This window comes from Primulina eburnea, chromosome 8, assembly GCF_022965805.1.
Source record: "Primulina eburnea isolate SZY01 chromosome 8, ASM2296580v1, whole genome shotgun sequence".
Classification (NCBI taxonomy): domain Eukaryota; kingdom Viridiplantae; phylum Streptophyta; class Magnoliopsida; order Lamiales; family Gesneriaceae; genus Primulina; species Primulina eburnea.
Genome location: NC_133108.1, coordinates 35,596,009 through 35,620,354, shown reverse-complemented (window position 1 = coordinate 35,620,354; position 24,346 = coordinate 35,596,009). Strand labels below are relative to the sequence as shown.

General features: G+C 37.5%; 3 protein-coding genes across 3 annotated transcripts; 2 read left to right on the top strand and 1 right to left on the bottom strand.

Moving 5' to 3' along the window:
• Nucleotides 1-278: 278 nt before the first annotated feature.
• On the top strand, nt 279-4,523 carry LOC140839214 (uncharacterized). The gene is made up of 8 exons (XM_073205848.1): nt 279-351; nt 1,315-1,415; nt 1,641-1,712; nt 2,529-2,658; nt 3,052-3,216; nt 3,581-3,630; nt 3,792-4,241; nt 4,518-4,523. Exons 1-8 carry the CDS (start codon nt 279-281, stop codon nt 4,521-4,523), a joined length of 1,047 nt encoding a protein of 348 aa, XP_073061949.1.
• Nucleotides 4,524-10,362: 5,839 nt separating this feature from the next.
• Nucleotides 10,363-11,022, bottom strand: LOC140839213 (uncharacterized). Its single transcript, XM_073205846.1, has 2 exons — nt 10,961-11,022; nt 10,363-10,852 (listed from the first exon to the last, which is right to left on the bottom strand). Exons 1-2 carry the CDS (start codon nt 11,020-11,022, stop codon nt 10,363-10,365), a joined length of 552 nt encoding a protein of 183 aa, XP_073061947.1.
• Nucleotides 11,023-17,157: 6,135 nt separating this feature from the next.
• LOC140839212 (uncharacterized) lies at nt 17,158-21,195 on the top strand. The gene is made up of 7 exons (XM_073205845.1): nt 17,158-17,230; nt 18,194-18,294; nt 18,520-18,591; nt 19,408-19,537; nt 19,931-20,095; nt 20,460-20,509; nt 20,671-21,195. Exons 1-7 carry the CDS (start codon nt 17,158-17,160, stop codon nt 21,193-21,195), a joined length of 1,116 nt encoding a protein of 371 aa, XP_073061946.1.
• Nucleotides 21,196-24,346: the final 3,151 nt, after the last annotated feature.

The window sequence follows — 24,346 nt, the reverse complement described above, 5'->3', positions numbered from 1 at the left end:
TCTTGATCTTCAACTCTTTTCTTTGTAGCCTCCACCCTTTTCCTAGCTTCTCTCCCTACCCTAGATGATGAAAAAGAGACTCTTTTATAGTCTAGACAAGATATTCCACGTAGCACACCATTTTCCCCTTCTTTTCTTCAAAGTCCACAAAGTTTCACAATTTCCGGAATGGTGTTTGTGCATGACCGCGGGTGCGGTAGTCTAAGGACCGCGGGTGCGGTGTCCTGATGGCTAGGACTGAATCTCGTCTTGATGGCATGGAAACTCACATGGGAAATATGGGAGCCACAATGAAGTCATTGGAGACACAGATTGGTCAGTTAGCTTATGCATTGAAAGATCAAAATAAAGGTCAGTTCCCGAGTAACTCTGAAGTGAATCCAAAGGAGCAATGCAAAGCTGTAACTTTGAGAAGTGGAAAAGAACTTGGAGGTAAAAATTCCAATGAGAAGGATGAAAATGAGATAACTGTTGAAGAAGTCGAAACTGAGGAATCCAAAGTTGAAGTTGAAGTTGAACAACCTCCGGTATTTCAGCCAATACTTCCATATCCACAGAGGTTTAAAAAGAATAAATTGGATGAGCAATTTGCCAAATTTTTGGAGATCTTCAAGAAGATTCATATCAACATCCCATTTGCCGATGCTTTGGAACAAATGCCAAACTATGCAAAGTTCATCAAAGATGTGATGTCAAAGAAAAGGAAGTTGCATGAGTTTGAGACAATTAAGTTGACCGAGGAGTGTAGCGCCATACTCCAAAAGAAACTACCACAGAAACTCAAAGATCCAGGGAGTTTTACTATTCCTTGTGTTATTGGTGGTTTTAGAATAAATAAAGCTTTATGTGATTTAGGTGCCAGTATTAATTTAATGCATTTTTCTATTTACATGACTTTGGAGCTTGGCGAGGTGAAGCCAAGCACTATTACCCTGCAGCTGGCGGACAGATCACTTACATATCCACGGGGTATAGTGGAAGATGTTCTGGTAAAGGTAGACAAATTTATATTTCCTGCTGATTTTGTCATTCTAGATATGGAAGAAGATCAGAACACTCCACTTATCTTTGGAAGACCATTCCTGGCCACCGGAAAAGCTTTGATTGATGTGCACAAGGGTGAGCTTACATTGAGAGTAGGTGGAGAAAAAGTCATGTTCAACATCTACAACACAATCAAAGAACCAAATGAGGTAAGTACTTGTAATAGTATTGATGTAATTGATTCATGTGTATCTCATGTTGGTGCAGGTAGATTGACGAAAGATTCCTTGGAGAGATGCTTGTTGGAATCGGCATCTATACTGGATGAAGATGATTGGGACATGCAAGAGGAGTTACTTGCTCTCGATACATTGCCTAAAGAAAAGATTGATGTGAATCATGTAGAGCAACTTGAAGATGCAAGTATAGAGGTACCAAAAGTATCCCCTGAATTGAAGGAACTTCCAAGTCACCTTTGTTATGCATTTTTAGGTGAAAATTCAACATATCCGGTAATCATCTCTTCTTTTCTTACAACTACTGAAAAAGAGAAATTGTTGAGAGTGTTGAGGGAATTTAAATCGGCTTTGGGATGGACAATTTCTGATATAAGGGGAATTAGCCCTACTGTTTGTATGCATAAAATTTTGATGCAGGAGTCGTATTCACCCTATGTTGATCATCAGAGGAGGCTTAATCCCGCAATGAAAGAGGTAGTGAGGGCTGAGGTATTAAAATTGTTAAATGCTGGTGTTATTTATGCTATATCTGATAGCTCGTGGGTTTCACCAGTACAAGTAGTGCCTAAGAAGGGAGGAATAACTGTAGTGAGAAATGAAAACAATGAATTGATTTCAACTCGTCCAGTGACTGGTTGGCGAGTATGCATAGACTACAGGAAACTGAATGATGCGACTAGGAAAGATCATTTCCCACTTCCATTCATTGACCAGATGCTTGATAGAGTTGGTGGTTATCATTATTATTGCTTTCTAGATGGTTATTCAGGTTACAATCAGATTGTCATAGCACCGGAGGATCAGGAGAAGACTACATTCACTTGCCCTTACGGTACATTTGCTTTCAGGAGAATGCCATTTGGACTATGCAATGCACCTGCTACTTTTCAGAGGTGTATGATGGCCATATTTTCTGACATGGTTGAGGAAATAATGGAGGTTTTTATGGATGACATTTCTGTATTTGGTACATCTTTTGATCATTGTTTGCAAAATTTAATGCTTGTTTTGCAGAGATGTCAGGCTAAGAATCTAGTTCTGAATTGGGAAAAATGTCACTTCATGGTTCCAGAAGGTATTGTGCTTGGCCACAAAATTTCAGCTAAAGGAATAGAAGTTGACAGGGCCAAAGTTGTGGCAATTGAAAATCTTCCACCGCCAAAGAATGTGAAAGGAATCCGAAGTTTCTTGGGACATGCCGGGTTCTATCGTCGTTATATTAAAGATTTCTCTAAAATTACTAGACCTTTATGTAATTTGTTATAGAAAGATTCGACATTTATTTTTGATGATGATTGCTTGCAGGCATTTAACAGGATCAAGAAAGCACTGATTTCTGCTCCCATTATGATAGTGCCAGATTGGAAGGAACCTTTTGAACTCATGTGTGATGCTAGCGACTATGCTGTGGGAGCAGCATTGGGACAAAGGCGAGGCAAGATGTTTAAAGCCATCTATTATGCAAGTCGTACACTCAATGCAGCCCAACAGAATTATACTACTACTGAGAAAGAGATGCTAGCAGTGGTGTTTGCATTCGACAAATTCAGAACATATCTCATTGGCACAAAGGTAACGGTTTTCACTGACCATGCAGCTCTTCGTTACTTGTTTGCCAAAAAGGATGCAAAGCCCAGATTGATACGATGGATACTCCTACTTCAAGAATTTGACTTTGAAGTCAAAGATAAGAAAGGTTGTGAGAACCAGGTGGCTGATCACCTGTCACGACTAGAGCTGGAAGAACGAACTGAAGGTGGAGCTATCCACGAGTCATTCCCAGATGAGCAACTTTTCAAGGTAAGTGTTACATATCCGTGGTTTGCAGATATAGCTAATTTCCTTGCTGCAGGAGAATTGCCTTCGGATTTAACGTATCATCAAAAGAAGAAATTTCTTCATGATGCCAAGTTTTACCTGTGGGACGATCCATTCTTGTTCAAGAGATGCGCTGATCAGATAATCAGACGATGTGTAGCTGAGGAAGAAGCAGGTATGATTCTAGAGCAATGTCATTCCTCACTTTACGGTGGACACTTTGGAGCATCTAGAACAGCAGCTAAAGTATTACAATCAGGTTTCTATTGGCCTAATTTATTTAAAGACAGTTATACTTTAGTCAAGTCATGTGATAAATGCCAAAGAGTTGGCAACATTTCTAGACGACATGAATTTCCACTAACAAATATTTTGGAGGTGGAACTCTTTGATGTCTGGGGTATTGATTTTATGGGTCCCTTCCCATCTTCGTTTGGTCAATCATACATTTTACTTGCTGTCGATTATGTGTCAAAATGGGTGGAAGCAATTGCCACCGTAACTAATGATGCTCGAGTTGTTGTTAAGTTTGTCCACAGGAACATCTTCACGAGATTTGGAACGCCTAGAGCCATTATCAGTGATGAAGGTACACATTTCTGTAACAAAATTTTTAACTCACTATTGGCCAAGTATGATGTGAAGCACAGGGTGACACTGGCATACCACCCGCAAGCTAATGGGCAAGCAGAGATATCCAACCGGGAGATAAAGCAAAAATTAGAAAAGACAGTGAAAACAAACCGGAAGGATTGGGCAATCAAGCTAGATGACGCTTTATGGGCATACAGGACTGCATACAAGACACCTATCGGGATGTCACCTTATAGGTTGGTCTTTGGGAAAGCTTGTCATTTACCTTTGGAACTGGAGCACAAGGCATTTTGGGCTATCAAAAAGCTCAATTTTGAAGCATCGGGCGAGCAACGACTGTTGCAGTTGAATGAGATGGACGAATTCAGGAATGATTCATACGAGAATGCCAAGATATACAAAGAAAAGACCAAGAGATGGCACGACAAACAGATTCTTCGACGAGACTTCGAAGCAGGACAACAAGTGTTATTATTCAATTCTCGACTGAGGTTGTTTCCTGGTAAGTTAAAATCCAGATGGTCTGGCCCATTCACAGTAGAAACAGTGTACCCACATGGTGCAATTGAACTAAAATGCAAAATGACGAGACATTCAAAGTCAATGGTCAGAGGGTCAAGCATTACTTTGGCAATGAAGTGCGACACATGGACAACATCCCACTGCGAGAACCAAAGTAGACTGATGAAAGTCAGGCTGATGACGTTAAACCAAGCGCTTATTGGGAGGCAACCCAATTTTTTGTTTCTTGTTTGCATTGTTATTTTATTTGGTTTTGATTTTATATTATCATGTTATTTTTTGTTGTGTATTTTTGTTTTAATATAGTGTGTGCTTAAATCTTCCCAAAAATTTAATGAATTTCATTTGTATTCTTTTCAGGACTGAAAACACAAGAAAATTCGAAGCAGGAGTGCACCCGCAGTACAAACACAGCGCCCCCGCGCTAGGAGTGCCGAAGCACTACCGCACCCGCGGTGCTTACATGACCGCACCCGCGGTCGTGCTGTATGGAAAATGCATGCAAATGCCGAGAGGGTACCGCACCCGCGCTGCTTACAAGAGCGCACCCGCGCTAAACTGCCGAACACCCAGCGCACCCGCGCTGCCTAACATACCGCCCCTGCGCTTTTCTGCCGAGAGGTGCCGCTCCCGCGCTCTTAAAAACGCCGCACCCGCGCTGCACGTTCGAACAAACACCGCACCCGCGGTGCTTACATTACCGCACCCGCGGTGCTTACATTACCGCACCCGCGGTTGCTACTTTAAAACAAAGAATCGGGCATTCCTCACCACATTCGAAGAACACCACCTTCAAGAACCCTCACTTCCAATTTCGAAATTCCCTACTCCAAACACAACTCACACACCAAATTTTTGTTCTTCTTTCAACAAATTCATCACTACAAACTACAAATCTTCACTCATTCCATCAAATAGCTCATTTCTTTCCATCAAATTCAAAAAATCCAACCTAGGGTTGAAAAAGGGGATTCAAAATTTCTTCAAGAATTTTAACAAAACTTTGTTTTTGTTCTTCAAGAAACAATTCAACACACCCAAGGTGAGCAAATTCATAGCAAATTTGTTGATAAATTCGAAAATTGTTGGGGTTTGTTGCTAAGGAAGGAAAAAAATCATTTTGTGAAGCATATTGTTGATTTTGGGAATATTGTTGATTGATTATTGTGTACATTGTTGAAGTGTGAATATTGTGAAGTAGTAGTTTGGTGGATTGCAATAATCTTGTATTTTGAGAAGTGGGTTGAATTAAAGTTGTGTTGAGAAGGTGTTCGACAAAATGCCACTAAGAAGAAAGTCATCAAAGGGTGCTTCATCATCATCAACAGTGAACTATGATGCTAGTCGATTTTATGATGAGAAGGCGGAGGAACAATACGGGAAGATTTTGAATAGAAACATTATCAAGGAGAGGTGTTTTGATATGAGCGTCCCTAATACTGAAATTGGGAGGATGCTTACTGTTAGACAGTGGGAAGAATTTGGCAGACAGCCACAGGATCCTGTCATATCACTGGTGAGAGAGTTCTACGCTAACCTTAAGGTTAGATATAATCGATTGACAGTTTTTGTTCGAGGTAAAGAGGTAGCATTTGATGCACATACGATCAACACGATATATGGCTTACCTCAAATCATGCACGACGAGTATGAAGAATACAGAAATGAACATGTTGATTATAACAGTATTCTTCAAACGATATGTATACAGGGAGCCGAATGGCGAATGAGAGACGATGTGCACTTGAGCCTAGCAAAGTCTGATCTGAAGACTGTTGCTAAAAATTGGTATTCATTCATTGCTGCCAGAATAAAGCCAACCGAACACACCACTACTGTCAATAAGGAGAGGGCCATCCTCACATGTTGCATTATGACAGGGAAGACAGTTGATCTCGGTCAATTGCTTCAGCATTCCATTCTCGATTATGCAAGAGGTAACTCTCCGAGTGGACTTCTTCACCACTCTCTCATCACTATTTTATGCCAACATGCGGGGGTTACTTGGGCACCGAATGAAGAGCTGTTGAGGCCAAAGAATGAAATTCTGGTAATTCAACCACATGGAGGAGTCAGAAATGACCAAGCTGCAGCACGGAGAGCTGAAATGGAATTTAATAGGAGAGCTGCAGAGAGACGTGACCAAGCCCAGGTCCAAGAACCACCACCGCAGCACAGGCACAGGAGAAACAGATTGACTATGTTGGAAGAGGACATGCGAGCTCAACGCCAAGAGATGGATGCGTTGAGGTATAGGGCCGATACATTCATGGATTACATGATGGATTTCACTTCGGTGTTAGCTCAGCAGTTCCCTTCTGCTTCTACTTCTGGTCATCCGTTTCCACCTCCTCCACAGTGGCCACCTGTCTACCACCCGCCAGAGTTCCAACCACCCAACCACGATGATGACGATGAGGATGAAGGCAAGGACCACTAACGGTCGTTGCCCAGTGTATGTGCATTTTCCTATTTATCATGCTTATTCACATCGAGGACGATGCACATGTTTAAGTTTGGGGGAGATTTATTTATTTTAAAATAAGGGAGTAAATCAAATCTCTTCAACCATGTATCAAATCATTCTCAATTGATGTCAAATTTTTACAAACACATATCACAAGGTCTTTTTAGGTAAAGATTAGGTTCAAATCAATATTTATTCAGAGAGGGATACCCAATAAATGTTTGATGCAATGAGGTGTGTGAAAAATTGATCAGAATTCTTACTCAATGACGGTGTTTATCGACTGTCCATAGGCTAGATCCTCCCAATCACTCTCCTCTAGTATATTGGACAACTATGACTAGGTTAATAGGATTTTCAATGGTTATAATGTTAGGCCTCGGTTCATGGCTACAAATAAAGTTTAGGAGTTCAAATAAGGGAGTAAATTGAATTTCTTCTCCTTTTTTTTTTTTTTAAAGATCTCATCTCTTTTTCTCCCCTTTTTCTCCAATCTTCAACAATGTATCATTATTCTTTTTTTTTTTTTTGTAGGAGAAATTCACTTTCTTTAATCTTTCGAATTCTTACTCCCTTGAGAAGGTAGGAATTAATTGTATAAGATATTCAAAAGGTTGGTAATTGTGGGATACTTGAAAAAAATATTTGAATGGGGGTCTTTTACACATATTTACGTGTGCCATTCAAATTCATATAAGCTCAAAGAGGTGACAAATGATAAATTAATTTATTTGGTAGCTTGAAAAGCTCAATCGATCCAAAAATCACCTAAATCATTCCTAAGTCATAATTTGTCTGTATTTCGCCTCGAGTGATGTTTGGATAGTTCTAGACAACATCTCAATTCACCATCAAAGAGTAGAATTCTAATCATCGTGAAAATAGTGTCTCAATGCATCAACCAAATACATATATATTCAAAAAGAAAAGTGCTTGGCTTCCAAGGAATTTCAAAAACACAATTCTTTGTTCATATAGGCTCAAAAGGGCTTCAAATGAATGTTTATGAATAATATAAATGGCCCAAATAAAATCAAAGATTGCCTCAATCATCTATGTGTTTGCAAAAAAATTATTTCAATGTCAAATAAAAATCACAAAGTTTTATAGAAATTGTAAGTCTCAAACTCACCAAATCTCATGATTATTCTCTAAAAAATTCAAAGTGATCAATTAACATGAATTTGATGCATGACATTTCTTTTCCATAAAAAAAATATTTTCATCAGTGACCAATTCATTAAAAATTTCATGACTAAAATACTACAAACACACAAAATAAACAAAATTTTAAACGCACAAAATATACTAAATAAATAAACACACAAAAGCAAATACACACTCCAAATAAAATAAAATAAAAGCACACAAAGTAAAATAAAATAAAATAAATAAATCTTCCCCAAACTTAAACATGTGCATCGTCCTCGATGTGAATAAGCATGATAAATAGGAAAATGCACATACACTGGGCAACGACCGTCACTGGTCCTTGCCTTCATCCTCATCGTCATCATCGTGGAGGGGTGGTTGGAACTCTGGCGGGTGGTAGACAGGTGGCCACTGTGGAGGAGGTGGAAACGGATGACCAGAAGTAGAAGCAGAAGGGAACTGCTGAGCCAACACCGAAGTGAAATCCATCATGTAATCCATGAATGTATCGGCCCTATACCTCAACGCATCCATCTCTTGGCGTTGAGCTCACATGTCCTCTTCCAACATAGTCAATCTGTTTCTCATGTGCCTGTGCTGCGGTGGTGGTTCTTGGGCCTGAGCTTGGTCACGTCTCTCTGCAGCTCTTCTATTAAATTCCCTTTCAGCTCTCCGTGCTGCAGCTTGGTCATTTCTGACTCCTCCATGTGGTTGAATTACCACAATTTCATTCTTTGGCCTCAACAGCACTTAATTCGGTGCCCAAGTAACCCCCGCATGTTGGCATAAAATAGTGATGAGAGAGGGGTGAAGAAGTCCACTCGGAGAGTTACCTCTTGCATAATCGAGAATGGAATGCTGAAGCAATTGACCGAGATCAAATGTCTTCCCTGTCATAATGCAAAATGTGAGGATGTCCCTCTCCTTAATGACAGTAGTGGTGTGTTCGGTTGGCTTTATTCTGGCAGCAATGAATGAATACCAATTTTTAGCAACAGTCTTCAGATCAGACTTTGCTAGGCTCAAGTGCACATCGTCTCTCATTCGCCATTCGGCTCCCTGTATACATATCGTTTGAAGAATACTGTTATAATCAACATGTTCATTTTTGTATTCTTCATACTCGTCGTGCATGATTTGAGGTAAGCCATATATCGTGTTGATCGTATGTGCATCAAATGCTACCTCTTTACCTCGAACAAAAACTGTCAATCGATTATATCTAACCTTAAGGTTAGCGTAGAACTCTCTCACCAGTGATATGACAGCATCCTGTGGCTGTCTGCCAAATTCTTCCCACTGTCTAACAGTAAGCATCCTCCCAATTTCAGTATTAGGGAGGCTTATATCAAAACCCCTCTCCTTGATAATGCTTCTATTCAAAATCTTCCCGTATTGTTCCTCCGCCTTCTCATCATAAAATCGACTAGCATCATAGTTCACTGTTGATGATGATGATGCACCCTTTGATGACTTTCTTCTTAGTGGCATTTTGTCGAACATCTTCTCAACACAACTTTTTTAATTCAACCACTTCTCAAAATACAAGATTATTGCAATCCACCAAACTACTACTTCACAATATTCACACTTCAACAATGTACACAATAATCAATCAACAATATTCCCAAAATCAATAATATGCTTCACAAAATGATTTTTTTTCCTTCCTTAGCAACAAACCCCAACAATTTTCGAATTTATCAACAAATTTGCTATGAATTTGCTCACCTTGGGTGTTTTGAATTGTTTCTTGAAGAACAAAAACAAAGTTTTGTTAAAATTCTTGAAGAAATTTTGAATCCCCTTTTTCAACCCTAGGTTGGATTTTTTGAATTTGATGGAAAGAAATGAGGTATTTGATGGAATGAGTGAAGATTTGTAGTTTGTAGTGATGAATTTGTTGAAAGAAGAACAAAAATTTGGTGTGTGAGTTGTGTTTGGAGTAGGGAATTTCGAAATTGGAAGTGAGGGTTCTTGAAGGTGGTGTTCTTCGAATGTGGTGAGGAATGCCCGATTCTTTGTTTTAAAGTAGCAACCGCGGGTGCGGTAATGTAAGCACCGCGGGTGCGGTGTTTGTTCGAACGTGCAGCGCGGGTGCGGCGTTTTTAAGAGCGCGGGAGCGGCACCTCTCGGCAGATAAGCGCAGGGGCGGTATGTTATGCAGCGCGGGTGCGCTGGGTGTTCGGCAGTTTAGCGCGGGTGCGCTCTTGTAAGCTGCGCGGGTGCGGTACCCTCTCGGCATTTGCATGCATTTTCCATACATCACGACCGCGGGTGCGGTCATGTAAGCACCGCGGGTGCGGTAGTGCTTCGGCACTCCTAGCGCGGGGGCGCTGTGTTTGTACTGCGGGTGCACTCCTGCTTCGAATTTTCTTGTGTTTCAGTCCTGAAAAGAATACAAATGAAATTCATTAAATTTTTGGGAAGATTTAAGCACACACTATATTAAAAAAAAATACACAACCAAAAATAACATGATAATATAAAATCAAAACCAAAATAACAATGCAAACAAGAAACAAAGAATTGGGTTGCCTCCCAATAAGCGCTTGGTTTAACGTCATCAGCCTGACTTTCATCAGTCTACTTTGGTTCTCGCAGTGGGATGTTGTCCATGTGTCGCACTTCATTGCCAAAGTAATGCTTGACCCTCTGACCATTGACTTTGAATGTCTCGCCATTTTTGCATTTTAATTCAATTGCACCATGTGGGTACACTGTTTCTACTGTGAATGGGCCAGACCATCTGGATTTTAACTTACCAGGAAACAACCTCAGTCGAGAATTGAATAATAACACTTGTTGTCCTGCTTCGAAGTCTCGTCGAAGAATCTGTTTGTCGTGCCATCTCTTGGTCTTTTCTTTGTATATCTTGGCATTCTCGTATGAATCATTCCTGAATTCGTCCATCTCATTCAACTGCAACAGTCGTTGCTCGCCCGATGCTCCCATATCAAAATTGAGCTTTTTGATAGCCCAAAATGCCTTGTGCTCCAGTTCCAAAGGTAAATGACAAGCTTTCCCAAAGACCAACCTATAAGGTGACATCCCGATAGGTGTCTTGTATGCAGTCCTGTATGCCCATAAAGCGTCATCTAGCTTGATTGCCCAATCCTTCCGGTTTGTTTTCACTGTCTTTTCTAATATTTGCTTTATCTCCCGGTTGGATATCTCTGCTTGCCCATTAGCTTGCGGGTGGTATGCCAGTGTCACCCTGTGCTTCACATCATACTTGGCTTCCATAGCAAAATATGTCCTCTCGAACTATATAAATACCATCGATGTATTTTTTCCTTTCTTGATTATAAATTTCCTTTTTCAAGTGATAATTTATAACATACAAATCATTCAAGATATGGCCAATAAAATGAAAGCATTAATATTGGAAAAACACAAATAAACAATAAAGACAACTTATATAGCATAAATCATGAATCTCAACACATGGTTTCTAGTTTTGTTCCATCATACCTCTAGAATTAAGATTTAGTTCATGATAATAAAAATAACACAACAATACATAAATCTTAAACAAGACATATCAAAATAAAAGTAAAAAATAAAGAAAGAAAGAACTTAGAACAAGAGTTTTGGAGTGTATGAAGTTTTTGTCCAAAGATGTGCAAGAACTTGTTGAAGATGATGATCTTGATCTTCAACTCTTTTCTTTGTAGCCTCCACCCTCAAAAACTTGTTGCGTGTTTTCTTTAATGCTCGCAAGCGCACGACGTCAAGTTATAGTAAAATGTAATTTTGAATACAAGTATCGATCCCACGAGGAATGTAATTCTAAATTTATATTAATGCTTGTAATTAGAATAGTCTCGATTTTATTTAGAATAATCAATTCACAGATTTGTTCATATCAATAACTGAACTGAAAATAAATTTAATTGTAGTAACAAACAGATTTGAACAATAGAATAAAAGATCAAGAGGTTTGACTTCACGCAACTATCCACCATGTGATATGTTTGTGTAGCTATATTATAATTGTCCTTCTTATTTATTAACCAAGAATTCTATAATTATCCGCTCCCTCTCTCGAGTGTTAAGTAGATACTAATTATCTAACAAAGGATTGCAACGTCTCCGTCAACAATCGATAATTAAATAACACAACAAGCACTAAATTCTTTTAATGGCTTCCATAGCAAAATATGTCCTCTCGAGCTATATAAATACCATCGATGTATTTTTCCCTTTCTTGATTATAAATTTCCTTTTTCAAGTGATAATTTATAACATACAAATCATTCAAGATATGGCCAATAAAATGAATGCATTAAGATTGGAAAAACACAAATAAACAATAAAGACAACTTATATAGCATAAATCATTAATCTCAACACATGGTTTCTAGTTTTGTTCCATCATACCTCTAGAATTAAGATTTAGTTCATGATAATAAAAATAACACAACAATACATAAATCTTAAACAAGACATATCAAAATAAAAGTAAAAAATAAAGAAAGAAAGAACTTAGAACAAGAGTTTTGGAGTGTATGAAGTTTTTGTCCAAAGATGTGCAAGAACTTGTTGAAGATGATGATCTTGATCTTCAACTCTTTTCTTTGTAGCCTCCACCCTCAAAAACTTGTTGCGTGTTTTCTTTAATGCTCGCAAGCGCACGACGTCAAGTTATAGTAAAATGTAATTTTGAATACAAGTATCGATCCCACGAGGAATGTAATTCTAAATTTATATTAATGCTTGTAATTAGAATAGTCTCGATTTTATTTAGAATAATCAATTCACAGATTTGTTCATATCAATAACTGAACTGAAAATAAATTTAATTGTAGTAACAAACAGATTTGAACAATAGAATAAAAGATCAAGAGGTTTGACTTCACGCAACTATCCACCATGTGATATGTTTGTGTAGCTATATTATAATTGTCCTTCTTATTTATTAACCAAGAATTCTATAATTATCCGCTCCCTCTCTCGAGTGTTAAGTAGATACTAATTATCTAACAAAGGATTGCAACGTCTCCGTCAACAATCGATAATTAAATAACACAACAAGCACTAAATTCTTTTAATGGCTTCCATAGCAAAATATGTCCTCTCGAGCTATATAAATACCATCGATGTATTTTTCCCTTTCTTGATTATAAATTTCCTTTTTCAAGTGATAATTTATAACATACTAATCATTCAAGATATGGCCAATAAAATGAAAGCATTAAGATTGGAAAAACACAAATAAACAATAAAGACAACTTATATAGCATAAATCATTAATCTCAACACATGGTTTCTAGTTTTGTTCCATCATACCTCTAGAATTAAGATTTAGTTCATGATACTAAAAATAACACAACAATACATAAATCTTAAACAAGACATATCAAAATAAAAGTAAAAAATAAAGAAAGAAAGAACTTAGAACAAGAGTTTTGGAGTGTATGAAGTTTTTGTCCAAAGATGTGCAAGAACTTGTTGAAGATGATGATCTTGATCTTCAACTCTTTTCTTTGTAGCCTCCACCCTCAAAAACTTGTTGCGTGTTTTCTTTAATGCTCGCAAGCGCACGACGTCAAGTTATAGTAAAATGTAATTTTGAATACAAGTATCGATCCCACGAGGAATGTAATTCTAAATTTATATTAATGCTTGTAATTAGAATAGTCTCGATTTTATTTAGAATAATCAATTCACAGATTTGTTCATATCAATAACTGAACTGAAAATAAATTTAATTGTAGTAACAAACAGATTTGAACAATAGAATAAAAGATCAAGAGGTTTGACTTCACGCAACTATCCACCATGTGATATGTTTGTGTAGCTATATTATAATTGTCCTTCTTATTTATTAACCAAGAATTCTATAATTATCCGCTCCCTCTCTCGAGTGTTAAGTAGATACTAATTATCTAACAAAGGATTGCAACGTCTCCGTCAACAATCGATAATTAAATAACACAACAAGCACTAAATTCTTTTAATGGCTTCCATAGCAAAATATGTCCTCTCGAACTATATAAATACCATCGATGTATTTTTCCCTTTCTTGATTATAAATTTCCTTTTTCAAGTGATAATTTATAACATACAAATCATTCAAGATATGGCCAATAAAATGAAAGCATTAAGATTGGAAAAACACAAATAAACAATAAAGACAACTTATATAGCATAAATCATTAATCTCAACACATGGTTTCTAGTTTTGTTCCATCATACCTCTAGAATTAAGATTTAGTTCATGATAATAAAAATAACACAACAATACATAAATCTTAAACAAGACATATCAAAATAAAAGTAAAAAATAAAGAAAGAAAGAACTTAGAACAAGAGTTTTGGAGTGTATGAAGTTTTTGTCCAAAGATGTGCAAGAACTTGTTGAAGATGATGATCTTGATCTTCAACTCTTTTCTTTGTAGCCTCCACCCTCAAAAACTTGTTGCGTGTTTTCTTTAATGCTCGCAAGCGCACGACGTCAAGTTATAGTAAAATGTAATTTTGAATACAAGTATCGATCCCACGAGGAATGTAATTCTAAATTTATATTAATGCTTGTAATTAGAATAGTCTCGATTTTATTTAGAATAATCAATTCACAGATTTGTTCATATCAATAACTGAACTGAAAATAAATTTAATTGTAGTAACAAACAGATTTGAACAATAGAATAAAAGATCAAGAGGTTTGACTTCACGCAACTATCCACCATGTGATATGTTTGTGTAGCTATATTATAATTGTCCTTCTTATTTATTAACCAAGAATTCTATAATTATCCGCTCCCTCTCTCGAGTGTTAAGTAGATACTAATTATCTAACAAAGGATTGCAACGTCTCCGTCAACAATCGATAATTAAATAACACAACAAGCACTAAATTCTTTTAATGGCTTCCATAGCAAAATATGTCCTCTCGAGCTATATAAATACCATCGATGTATTTTTCCCTTTCTTGATTATAAATTTCCTTTTTCAAGTGATAATTTATAACATACTAATCATTCAAGATATGGCCAATAAAATGAAAGCATTAAGATTGGAAAAACACAAATAAACAATAAAGACAACTTATATAGCATAAATCATTAATCTCAACACATGGTTTCTAGTTTTGTTCCATCATACCTCTAGAATTAAGATTTAGTTCATGATAATAAAAATAACACAACAATACATAAATCTTAAACAAGACATATCAAAATAAAAGTAAAAAATAAAGAAAGAAAGAACTTAGAACAAGAGTTTTGGAGTGTATGAAGTTTTTGTCCAAAGATGTGCAAGAACTTGTTGAAGATGATGATCTTGATCTTCAACTCTTTTCTTTGTAGCCTCCACCCTCAAAAACTTGTTGCGTGTTTTCTTTAATGCTCGCAAGCGCACGACGTCAAGTTATAGTAAAATGTAATTTTGAATACAAGTATCGATCCCACGAGGAATGTAATTCTAAATTTATATTAATGCTTGTAATTAGAATAGTCTCGATTTTATTTAGAATAATCAATTCACAGATTTGTTCATATCAATAACTGAACTGAAAATAAATTTAATTGTAGTAACAAACAGATTTGAACAATAGAATAAAAGATCAAGAGGTTTGACTTCACGCAACTATCCACCATGTGATATGTTTGTGTAGCTATATTATAATTGTCCTTCTTATTTATTAACCAAGAATTCTATAATTATCCGCTCCCTCTCTCGAGTGTTAAGTAGATACTAATTATCTAACAAAGGATTGCAACGTCTCCGTCAACAATCGATAATTAAATAACACAACAAGCACTAAATTCTTTTAATGGCTTCCATAGCAAAATATGTCCTCTCGAACTATATAAATACCATCGATGTATTTTTCCCTTTCTTGATTATAAATTTCCTTTTTCAAGTGATAATTTATAACATACAAATCATTCAAGATATGGCCAATAAAATGAAAGCATTAAGATTGGAAAAACACAAATAAACAATAAAGACAACTTATATAGCATAAATCATTAATCTCAACACATGGTTTCTAGTTTTGTTCCATCATACCTCTAGAATTAAGATTTAGTTCATGATAATAAAAATAACACAACAATACATAAATCTTAAACAAGACATATCAAAATAAAAGTAAAAAATAAAGAAAGAAAGAACTTAGAACAAGAGTTTTGGAGTGTATGAAGTTTTTGTCCAAAGATGTGCAAGAACTTGTTGAAGATGATGATCTTGATCTTCAACTCTTTTCTTTGTAGCCTCCACCCTCAAAAACTTGTTGCGTGTTTTCTTTAATGCTCGCAAGCGCACGACGTCAAGTTATAGTAAAATGTAATTTTGAATACAAGTATCGATCCCACGAGGAATGTAATTCTAAATTTATATTAATGCTTGTAATTAGAATAGTCTCGATTTTATTTAGAATAATCAATTCACAGATTTGTTCATATCAATAACTGAACTGAAAATAAATTTAATTGTAGTAACAAACAGATTTGAACAATAGAATAAAAGATCAAGAGGTTTGACTTCACGCAACTATCCACCATGTGATATGTTTGTGTAGCTATATTATAATTGTCCTTCTTATTTATTAACCAAGAATTCTATAATTATCCGCTCCCTCTCTCGAGTGTTAAGTAGATACTAATTATCTAACAAAGGATTGCAACGTCTCCGTCAACAATCGATAATTAAATAACACAACAAGCACTAAATTCTTTTAATGGCTTCCATAGCAAAATATGTCCTCTCGAACTATATAAATACCATCGATGTATTTTTCCCTTTCTTGATTATAAATTTCCTTTTTCAAGTGATAATTTATAACATACAAATCATTCAAGATATGGCCAATAAAATGAAAGCATTAAGATTGGAAAAACACAAATAAACAATAAAGACAACTTATATAGCATAAATCATTAATCTCAACACATGGTTTCTAGTTTTGTTCCATCATACCTCTAGAATTAAGATTTAGTTCATGATAATAAAAATAACACAACAATACATAAATCTTAAACAAGACATATCAAAATAAAAGTAAAAAATAAAGAAAGAAAGAACTTAGAACAAGATTTTTGGAGTGTATGAAGTTTTTGTCCAAAGATGTGCAAGAACTTGTTGAAGATGATGATCTTGATCTTCAACTCTTTTCTTTGTAGCCTCCACCCTTTTCCTAGCTTCTCTCCCTACCCTAAATGATGAAAAAGAGACTCTTTTATAGTCTAGACAAGATATTCCACGTAGCACACCATTTTCCCCTTCTTTTCTTCAAAGTCCACAAAGTTTCACAATTTCCGGAATGGTGTTTGTGCATGACCGCGGGTGCGGTAGTCTAAGGACCGCGGGTGCGGTGTCCTGATGGCTAGGACTGAATCTCGTCTTGATGGCATGGAAACTCACATGGGAAATATGGGAGCCACAATGAAGTCATTGGAGACACAGATTGGTCAGTTAGCTAATGCATTGAAAGATCAAAATAAAGGTCAGTTCCCGAGTAACTCTGAAGTGAATCCAAAGGAGCAATGCAAAGCTGTAACTTTGAGAAGTGGAAAAGAACTTGGAGGTAAAAATTCCAATGAGAAGGATGAAAATGAGATAACTGTTGAAGAAGTCGAAACTGAGGAATCCAAAGTTGAAGTTGAAGTTGAACAACCTCCGGTATTTCAGCCAATACTTCCATATCCACAGAGGTTTAAAAAGAATAAATTGGATGAGCAATTTGCCAAATTTTTGGAGATCTTCAAGAAGATTCATATCAACATCCCATTTGCCGATGCTTTGGAGCAAATGCCAAACTATGCAAAGTTCATCAAAGATGTGATGTCAAAGAAAAGGAAGTTGCATGAGTTTGAGACAATTAAGTTGACCGAGGAGTGTAGCGCCATACTCCAAAAGAAACTACCACAGAAACTCAAAGATCCAGGGAGTTTTACTATTCCTTGTGTTATTGGTGGTTCTAGAATAAATAAAGCTTTATGTGATTTAGGTGCCAGTATTAATTTAATGCATTTTTCTATTTACATGACTTTGGAGCTTGGCGAGGTGAAGCCAAGCACTATTACCCTGCAGCTGGCGGACAGATCACTTACATATCCACGGGGTATAGTGGAAGATGTTCTGGTAAAGGTAGACAAATTTATATTTCCTGCTGATTTTGTCATTCTAGATATGGAAGAAGATCAGAACACTCCACTTATCTTTGGAAGACCATTCTTGGCCACCGGAAAAGCTTTGATTGATGTGCACAAGGGTGAGCTTACATTGAGAGTAGGTGGAGAAAAAGTCATGTTCAACATCTACAACACAATCAAAGAACCAAATGAGGTAAGTACTTGTAATAGTATTGATGTAATTGATTCATGTGTATCTCATGTTGGTGCAGGTAGATTGACGAAAGATTCCTTGGAGAGATGCTTGTTGGAATCGGCATCTATACTGGATGAAGATGATTGGGACATGCAAGAGGAGTTACTTGCTCTCGATACATTGCCTAAAGAAAAGATTGATGTGAATCATGTAGAGCAACTTGAAGATGCAAGTATAGAGGTACCAAAAGTATCCCCTGAATTGAAGGAACTTCCAAGTCACCTTTGTTATGCATTTTTAGGTGAAAATTCAACATATCCGGTAATCATCTCTTCTTTTCTTACAACTACTGAAAAAGAGAAATTGTTGAGAGTGTTGAGGGAATTTAAATCGGCTTTGGGATGGACAATTTCTGATATAAGGGGAATTAGCCCTACTGTTTGTATGCATAAAATTTTGATGCAGGAGTCGTATTCACCCTATGTTGATCATCAGAGGAGGCTTAATCCCGCAATGAAAGAGGTAGTGAGGGCTGAGGTATTAAAATTGTTAAATGCTGGTGTTATTTATGCTATATCTGATAGCTCGTGGGTTTCACCAGTACAAGTAGTGCCTAAGAAGGGAGGAATAACTGTAGTGAGAAATGAAAACAATGAATTGATTTCAACTCGTCCAGTGACTGGTTGGCGAGTATGCATAGACTACAGGAAACTGAATGATGCGACTAGGAAAGATCATTTCCCACTTCCATTCATTGACCAGATGCTTGATAGAGTTGGTGGTTATCATTATTATTGCTTTCTAGATGGTTATTCAGGTTACAATCAGATTGTCATAGCACCGGAGGATCAGGAGAAGACTACATTCACTTGCCCTTACGGTACATTTGCTTTCAGGAGAATGCCATTTGGACTATGCAATGCACCTGCTACTTTTCAGAGGTGTATGATGGCCATATTTTCTGACATGGTTGAGGAAATAATGGAGGTTTTTATGGATGACATTTCTGTATTTGGTACATCTTTTGATCATTGTTTGCAAAATTTAATGCTTGTTTTGCAGAGATGTCAGGCTAAGAATCTAGTTCTGAATTGGGAAAAATGTCACTTCATGGTTCCAGAAGGTATTGTGCTTGGCCACAAAATTTCAGCTAAAGGAATAGAAGTTGACAGGGCCAAAGTTGTGGCAATTGAAAATCTTCCACCGCCAAAGAATGTGAAAGGAATCCGAAGTTTCTTGGGACATGCCGGGTTCTATCGTCGTTATATTAAAGATTTCTCTAAAATTACTAGACCTTTATGTAATTTGTTATAGAAAGATTCGACATTTATTTTTGATGATGATTGCTTGCAGGCATTTAACAGGATCAAGAAAGCACTGATTTCTGCTCCCATTATGATAGTGCCAGATTGGAAGGAACCTTTTGAACTCATGTGTGATGCTAGCGACTATGCTGTGGGAGCAGCATTGGGACAAAGGCGAGGCAAGATGTTTAAAGCCATCTATTATGCAAGTCGTACACTCAATGCAGCCCAACAGAATTATACTACTACTGAGAAAGAGATGCTAGCAGTGGTGTTTGCATTCGACAAATTCAGAACATATCCCATTGGCACAAAGGTAACGGTTTTCACTGACCATGCAGCTCTTCGTTACTTGTTTGCCAAAAAGGATGCAAAGCCCAGATTGATACGATGGATACTCCTACTTCAAGAATTTGACTTTGAAGTCAAAGATAAGAAAGGTTGTGAGAACCAGGTGGCTGATCACCTGTCACGACTAGAGCTGGAAGAACGAACTGAAGGTGGAGCTATCCACGAGTCATTCCCAGATGAGCAACTTTTCAAGGTAAGTGTTACATATCCGTGGTTTGCAGATATAGCTAATTTCCTTGCTGCAGGAGAATTGCCTTCGGATTTAACGTATCATCAAAAGAAGAAATTTCTTCATGATGCCAAGTTTTACCTGTGGGACGATCCATTCTTGTTCAAGAGATGCGCTGATCAGATAATCAGACGATGTGTAGCTGAGGAAGAAGCAGGTATGATTCTAGAGCAATGTCATTCCTCACTTTACGGTGGACACTTTGGAGCATCTAGAACAGCAGCTAAAGTATTACAATCAGGTTTCTATTGGCCTAATTTATTTAAAGACAGTTATACTTTAGTCAAGTCATGTGATAAATGCCAAAGAGTTGGCAACATTTCTAGACGACATGAATTTCCACTAACAAATATTTTGGAGGTGGAACTCTTTGATGTCTGGGGTATTGATTTTATGGGTCCCTTCCCATCTTCGTTTGGTCAATCATACATTTTACTTGCTGTCGATTATGTGTCAAAATGGGTGGAAGCAATTGCCACCGTAACTAATGATGCTCGAGTTGTTGTTAAGTTTGTCCACAGGAACATCTTCACGAGATTTGGAACGCCTAGAGCCATTATCAGTGATGAAGGTACACATTTCTGTAACAAAATTTTTAACTCACTATTGGCCAAGTATGATGTGAAGCACAGGGTGACACTGGCATACCACCCGCAAGCTAATGGGCAAGCAGAGATATCCAACCGGGAGATAAAGCAAAAATTAGAAAAGACAGTGAAAACAAACCGGAAGGATTGGGCAATCAAGCTAGATGACGCTTTATGGGCATACAGGACTGCATACAAGACACCTATCGGGATGTCACCTTATAGGTTGGTCTTTGGGAAAGCTTGTCATTTACCTTTGGAACTGGAGCACAAGGCATTTTGGGCTATCAAAAAGCTCAATTTTGAAGCATCGGGCGAGCAACGACTGTTGCAGTTGAATGAGATGGACGAATTCAGGAATGATTCATACGAGAATGCCAAGATATACAAAGAAAAGACCAAGAGATGGCACGACAAACAGATTCTTCGACGAGACTTCGAAGCAGGACAACAAGTGTTATTATTCAATTCTCGACTGAGGTTGTTTCCTGGTAAGTTAAAATCCAGATGGTCTGGCCCATTCACAGTAGAAACAGTGTACCCACATGGTGCAATTGAACTAAAATGCAAAAATGACGAGACATTCAAAGTCAATGGTCAGAGGGTCAAGCATTACTTTGGCAATGAAGTGCGACACATGGACAACATCCCACTGCGAGAACCAAAGTAGACTGATGAAAGTCAGGCTGATGACGTTAAACCAAGCGCTTATTGGGAGGCAACCCAATTTTTTGTTTCTTGTTTGCATTGTTATTTTATTTTGGTTTTGATTTTATATTATCATGTTATTTTTTGTTGTGTATTTTTGTTTTTAATATAGTGTGTGCTTAAATCTTCCCAAAAATTTAATGAATTTCATTTGTATTCTTTTCAGGACTGAAAACACAAGAAAATTCGAAGCAGGAGTGCACCCGCAGTACAAACACAGCGCCCCCGCGCTAGGAGTGCCGAAGCACTACCGCACCCGCGGTGCTTACATGACCGCACCCGCGGTCGTGCTGTATGGAAAATGCATGCAAATGCCGAGAGGGTACCGCACCCGCGCTGCTTACAAGAGCGCACCCGCGCTAAACTGCCGAACACCCAGCGCACCCGCGCTGCCTAACATACAGCCCCTGCGCTTTTCTGCCGAGAGGTGCCGCTCCCGCGCTCTTAAAAACGCCGCACCCGCGCTGCACGTTCGAACAAACACCGCACCCGCGGTGCTTACATTACCGCACCCGCGGTGCTTACATTACCGCACCCGCGGTTGCTACTTTAAAACAAAGAATCGGGCATTCCTCACCACATTCGAAGAACACCACCTTCAAGAACCCTCACTTCCAATTTCGAAATTCCCTACTCCAAACACAACTCACACACCAAATTTTTGTTCTTCTTTCAACAAATTCATCACTACAAACTACAAATCTTCACTCATTCCATCAAATAGCTCATTTCTTTCCATCAAATTCAAAAAATCCAACCTAGGGTTGAAAAAGGGGATTCAAAATTTCTTCAAGAATTTTAACAAAACTTTGTTTTTGTTCTTCAAGAAACAATTCAACACACCCAAGGTGAGCAAATTCATAGCAAATTTGTTGATAAATTCGAAAATTGTTGGGGTTTGTTGCTAAGGAAGGAAAAAAATCATTTTGTGAAGCATATTGTTGATTTTGGGAATATTGTTGATTGATTATTGTGTACATTGTTGAAGTGTGAATATTGTGAAGTAGTAGTTTGGTGGATTGCAATAATCTTGTATTTTGAGAAGTGGGTTGAATTAAAGTTGTGTTGAGAAGGTGTTCGACAAAATGCCACTAAGAAGAAAGTCATCAAAGGGTGCTTCATCATCATCAACAGTGAACTATGATGCTAGTCGATTTTATGATGAGAAGGCGGAGGAAAAATACGGGAAGATTTTGAATAGAAGCATTATCAAGGAGAGGGGTTTTGATATGAGCGTCCCTAATACTGAAATTGGGAGGATGCTTACTGTTAGACAGTGGGAAGAATTTGGCAAACAGCCACAGGATCCTGTCATATCACTGGTGAGAGAGTTCTACGCTAACCTTAAGGTTAGATATAATCGATTGACAGTTTTTGTTCGAGGTAAAGAGGTAGCATTTGATGCACATACGATCAACACGATATATGGCTTACCTCAAATCATGCACGACGAGTATGAAGAATAGAAAAATGAACATGTTGATTATAAAAGTATTCTTCAAACGATATGTATACAGGGAGCCGAATGGCGAATGAGAAACGATGTGCACTTGAGCCTAGCAAAGTCTGATCTGAAGACTGTTGCTAAAAATTGGTATTCATTCATTGCTGCCAGAATAAAGCCAACCGAACACACCACTACTGTCATAAGGAGAGGGCCATCCTCACATTTTGCATTATGACAGGGAAGACAGTTGATCTCGGTCAATTGCTTCAGCATTCCATTCTCGATTATGCAAGAGGTAACTCTCCGAGTGGACTTCTTCACCCCTCTCTCATCACTATTTTATGCCAACATGCGGGGGTTACTTGGGCACCGAATGAAGAGCTGTTGAGGCCAAAGAATGAAATTGTGGTAATTCAACCACATGGAGGAGTCAGAAATGACCAAGCTGCAGCACGGAGAGCTGAAATGGAATTTAATAGAAGAGCTGCAGAGAGACGTGACCAAGCCCAGGTCCAAGAACCACCACCGCAGCACAGGCACAGGAGAAACAGATTGACTATGTTGGAAGAGGACATGCGAGCTCAACGCCAAGAGATGGATGCGTTGAGGTATAGGGCCGATACATTCATGGATTACATGATGGATTTCACTTCGGTGTTGGCTTAGCAGTTCCCTTCTGCTTCTACTTCTGGTCATCCGTTTCCACCTCCTCCACAGTGGCCACCTGTCTACCACCCGCCAGAGTTCCAACCACCCCACCACGATGATGACGATGAGGATGAAGGCAAGGACCACTGACGGTCGTTGCCCAGTGTATGTGCATTTTCCTATTTATCATGCTTATTCACATCGAGGACGATGCACATGTTTAAGTTTGGGGGAGATTTATTTATTTTATTTTAAGTGGTTTATAATTGATAACAAGTCTTGGAGCTCCTCTTTCAATTTCGGCTGCATTTTCAACATAGAAAGCTGGGCAACTCCAAGGACTATTACTTGGTCTGATTAACTCTTTTTTAAGAAGACTATCAATTTCTTCTTTACAATAATTTAAAAGTCTAGGCTCCATTGCTATAGGCCTTGCTTTTGTAGGAATTTTATCCTCAGAAAAATCATCTGTATAAGGAAGACTGACTTGATGTTTTTTCCTATTCCAAAAGGCATTAGGAACATCAGAGCATATCTCTTTAGATATGATTTCTGAAATAATTTTTATTTTTTCCTGAATTTTATCAGATTTTAACTTATCTTTAATATTTTTAAAGAGAATTTCATCTTTTAATGAAGTAATAAAATTTTCTTTATTACTAACTATTTTTTGTAAAATATTTATAGATTTTGAAACTGGTATTGTTGTGAATGGGAAAAATAAATCATTACCTTTAATGTTGGTATATAAACCATTTTCATTAATTTTATTAATAGGAAACAACATTTGGAAAAATAGAGTTCCTAAAATCACAGGAGTAGATATATTTTTAATGAGAATAAAAGTTGTGTTTAAACAAACTCCAGAATTACATATTGCCACATCAGACAATTTGTAATTAACTATAAGAGGTTGCTTATTAGCAGCAGTGATAAATTGAGTAGTCTTTTTATAATATTTAGACGGAACAATTCCTTCACTGATGCAATTTACATCAGCTCCTGTATCTAATAATGC

Bases quoted from the DNA above. Each gene is read 5' to 3' on its own strand.
- LOC140839214 (XM_073205848.1), top strand. From the start codon at position 279: ATGGGAGCCACAATGAAGTCATTGGAGACACAGATTGGTCAGTTAGCT. The intron at 1,713-2,528 runs GTATTAAAATTG...GATTGCTTGCAG, and splicing joins AAGAGGTAGTGAGGGCTGAG to GCATTTAACAGGATCAAGAA. The intron at 3,217-3,580 runs GTATGATTCTAG...GTTTGTCCACAG, and splicing joins TGTAGCTGAGGAAGAAGCAG to GAACATCTTCACGAGATTTG.
- LOC140839213 (XM_073205846.1), bottom strand. From the start codon at position 11,022: ATGGAAGCCAAGTATGATGTGAAGCACAGGGTGACACTGGCATACCAC. The intron at 10,853-10,960 runs GCAAGCAGAGAT...ATGGGCATACAG, and splicing joins TACCACCCGCAAGCTAATGG to GACTGCATACAAGACACCTA.
- LOC140839212 (XM_073205845.1), top strand. From the start codon at position 17,158: ATGGGAGCCACAATGAAGTCATTGGAGACACAGATTGGTCAGTTAGCT. The intron at 18,592-19,407 runs GTATTAAAATTG...GATTGCTTGCAG, and splicing joins AAGAGGTAGTGAGGGCTGAG to GCATTTAACAGGATCAAGAA. The intron at 19,538-19,930 runs GCAAGATGTTTA...CGTGGTTTGCAG, and splicing joins AGCATTGGGACAAAGGCGAG to ATATAGCTAATTTCCTTGCT.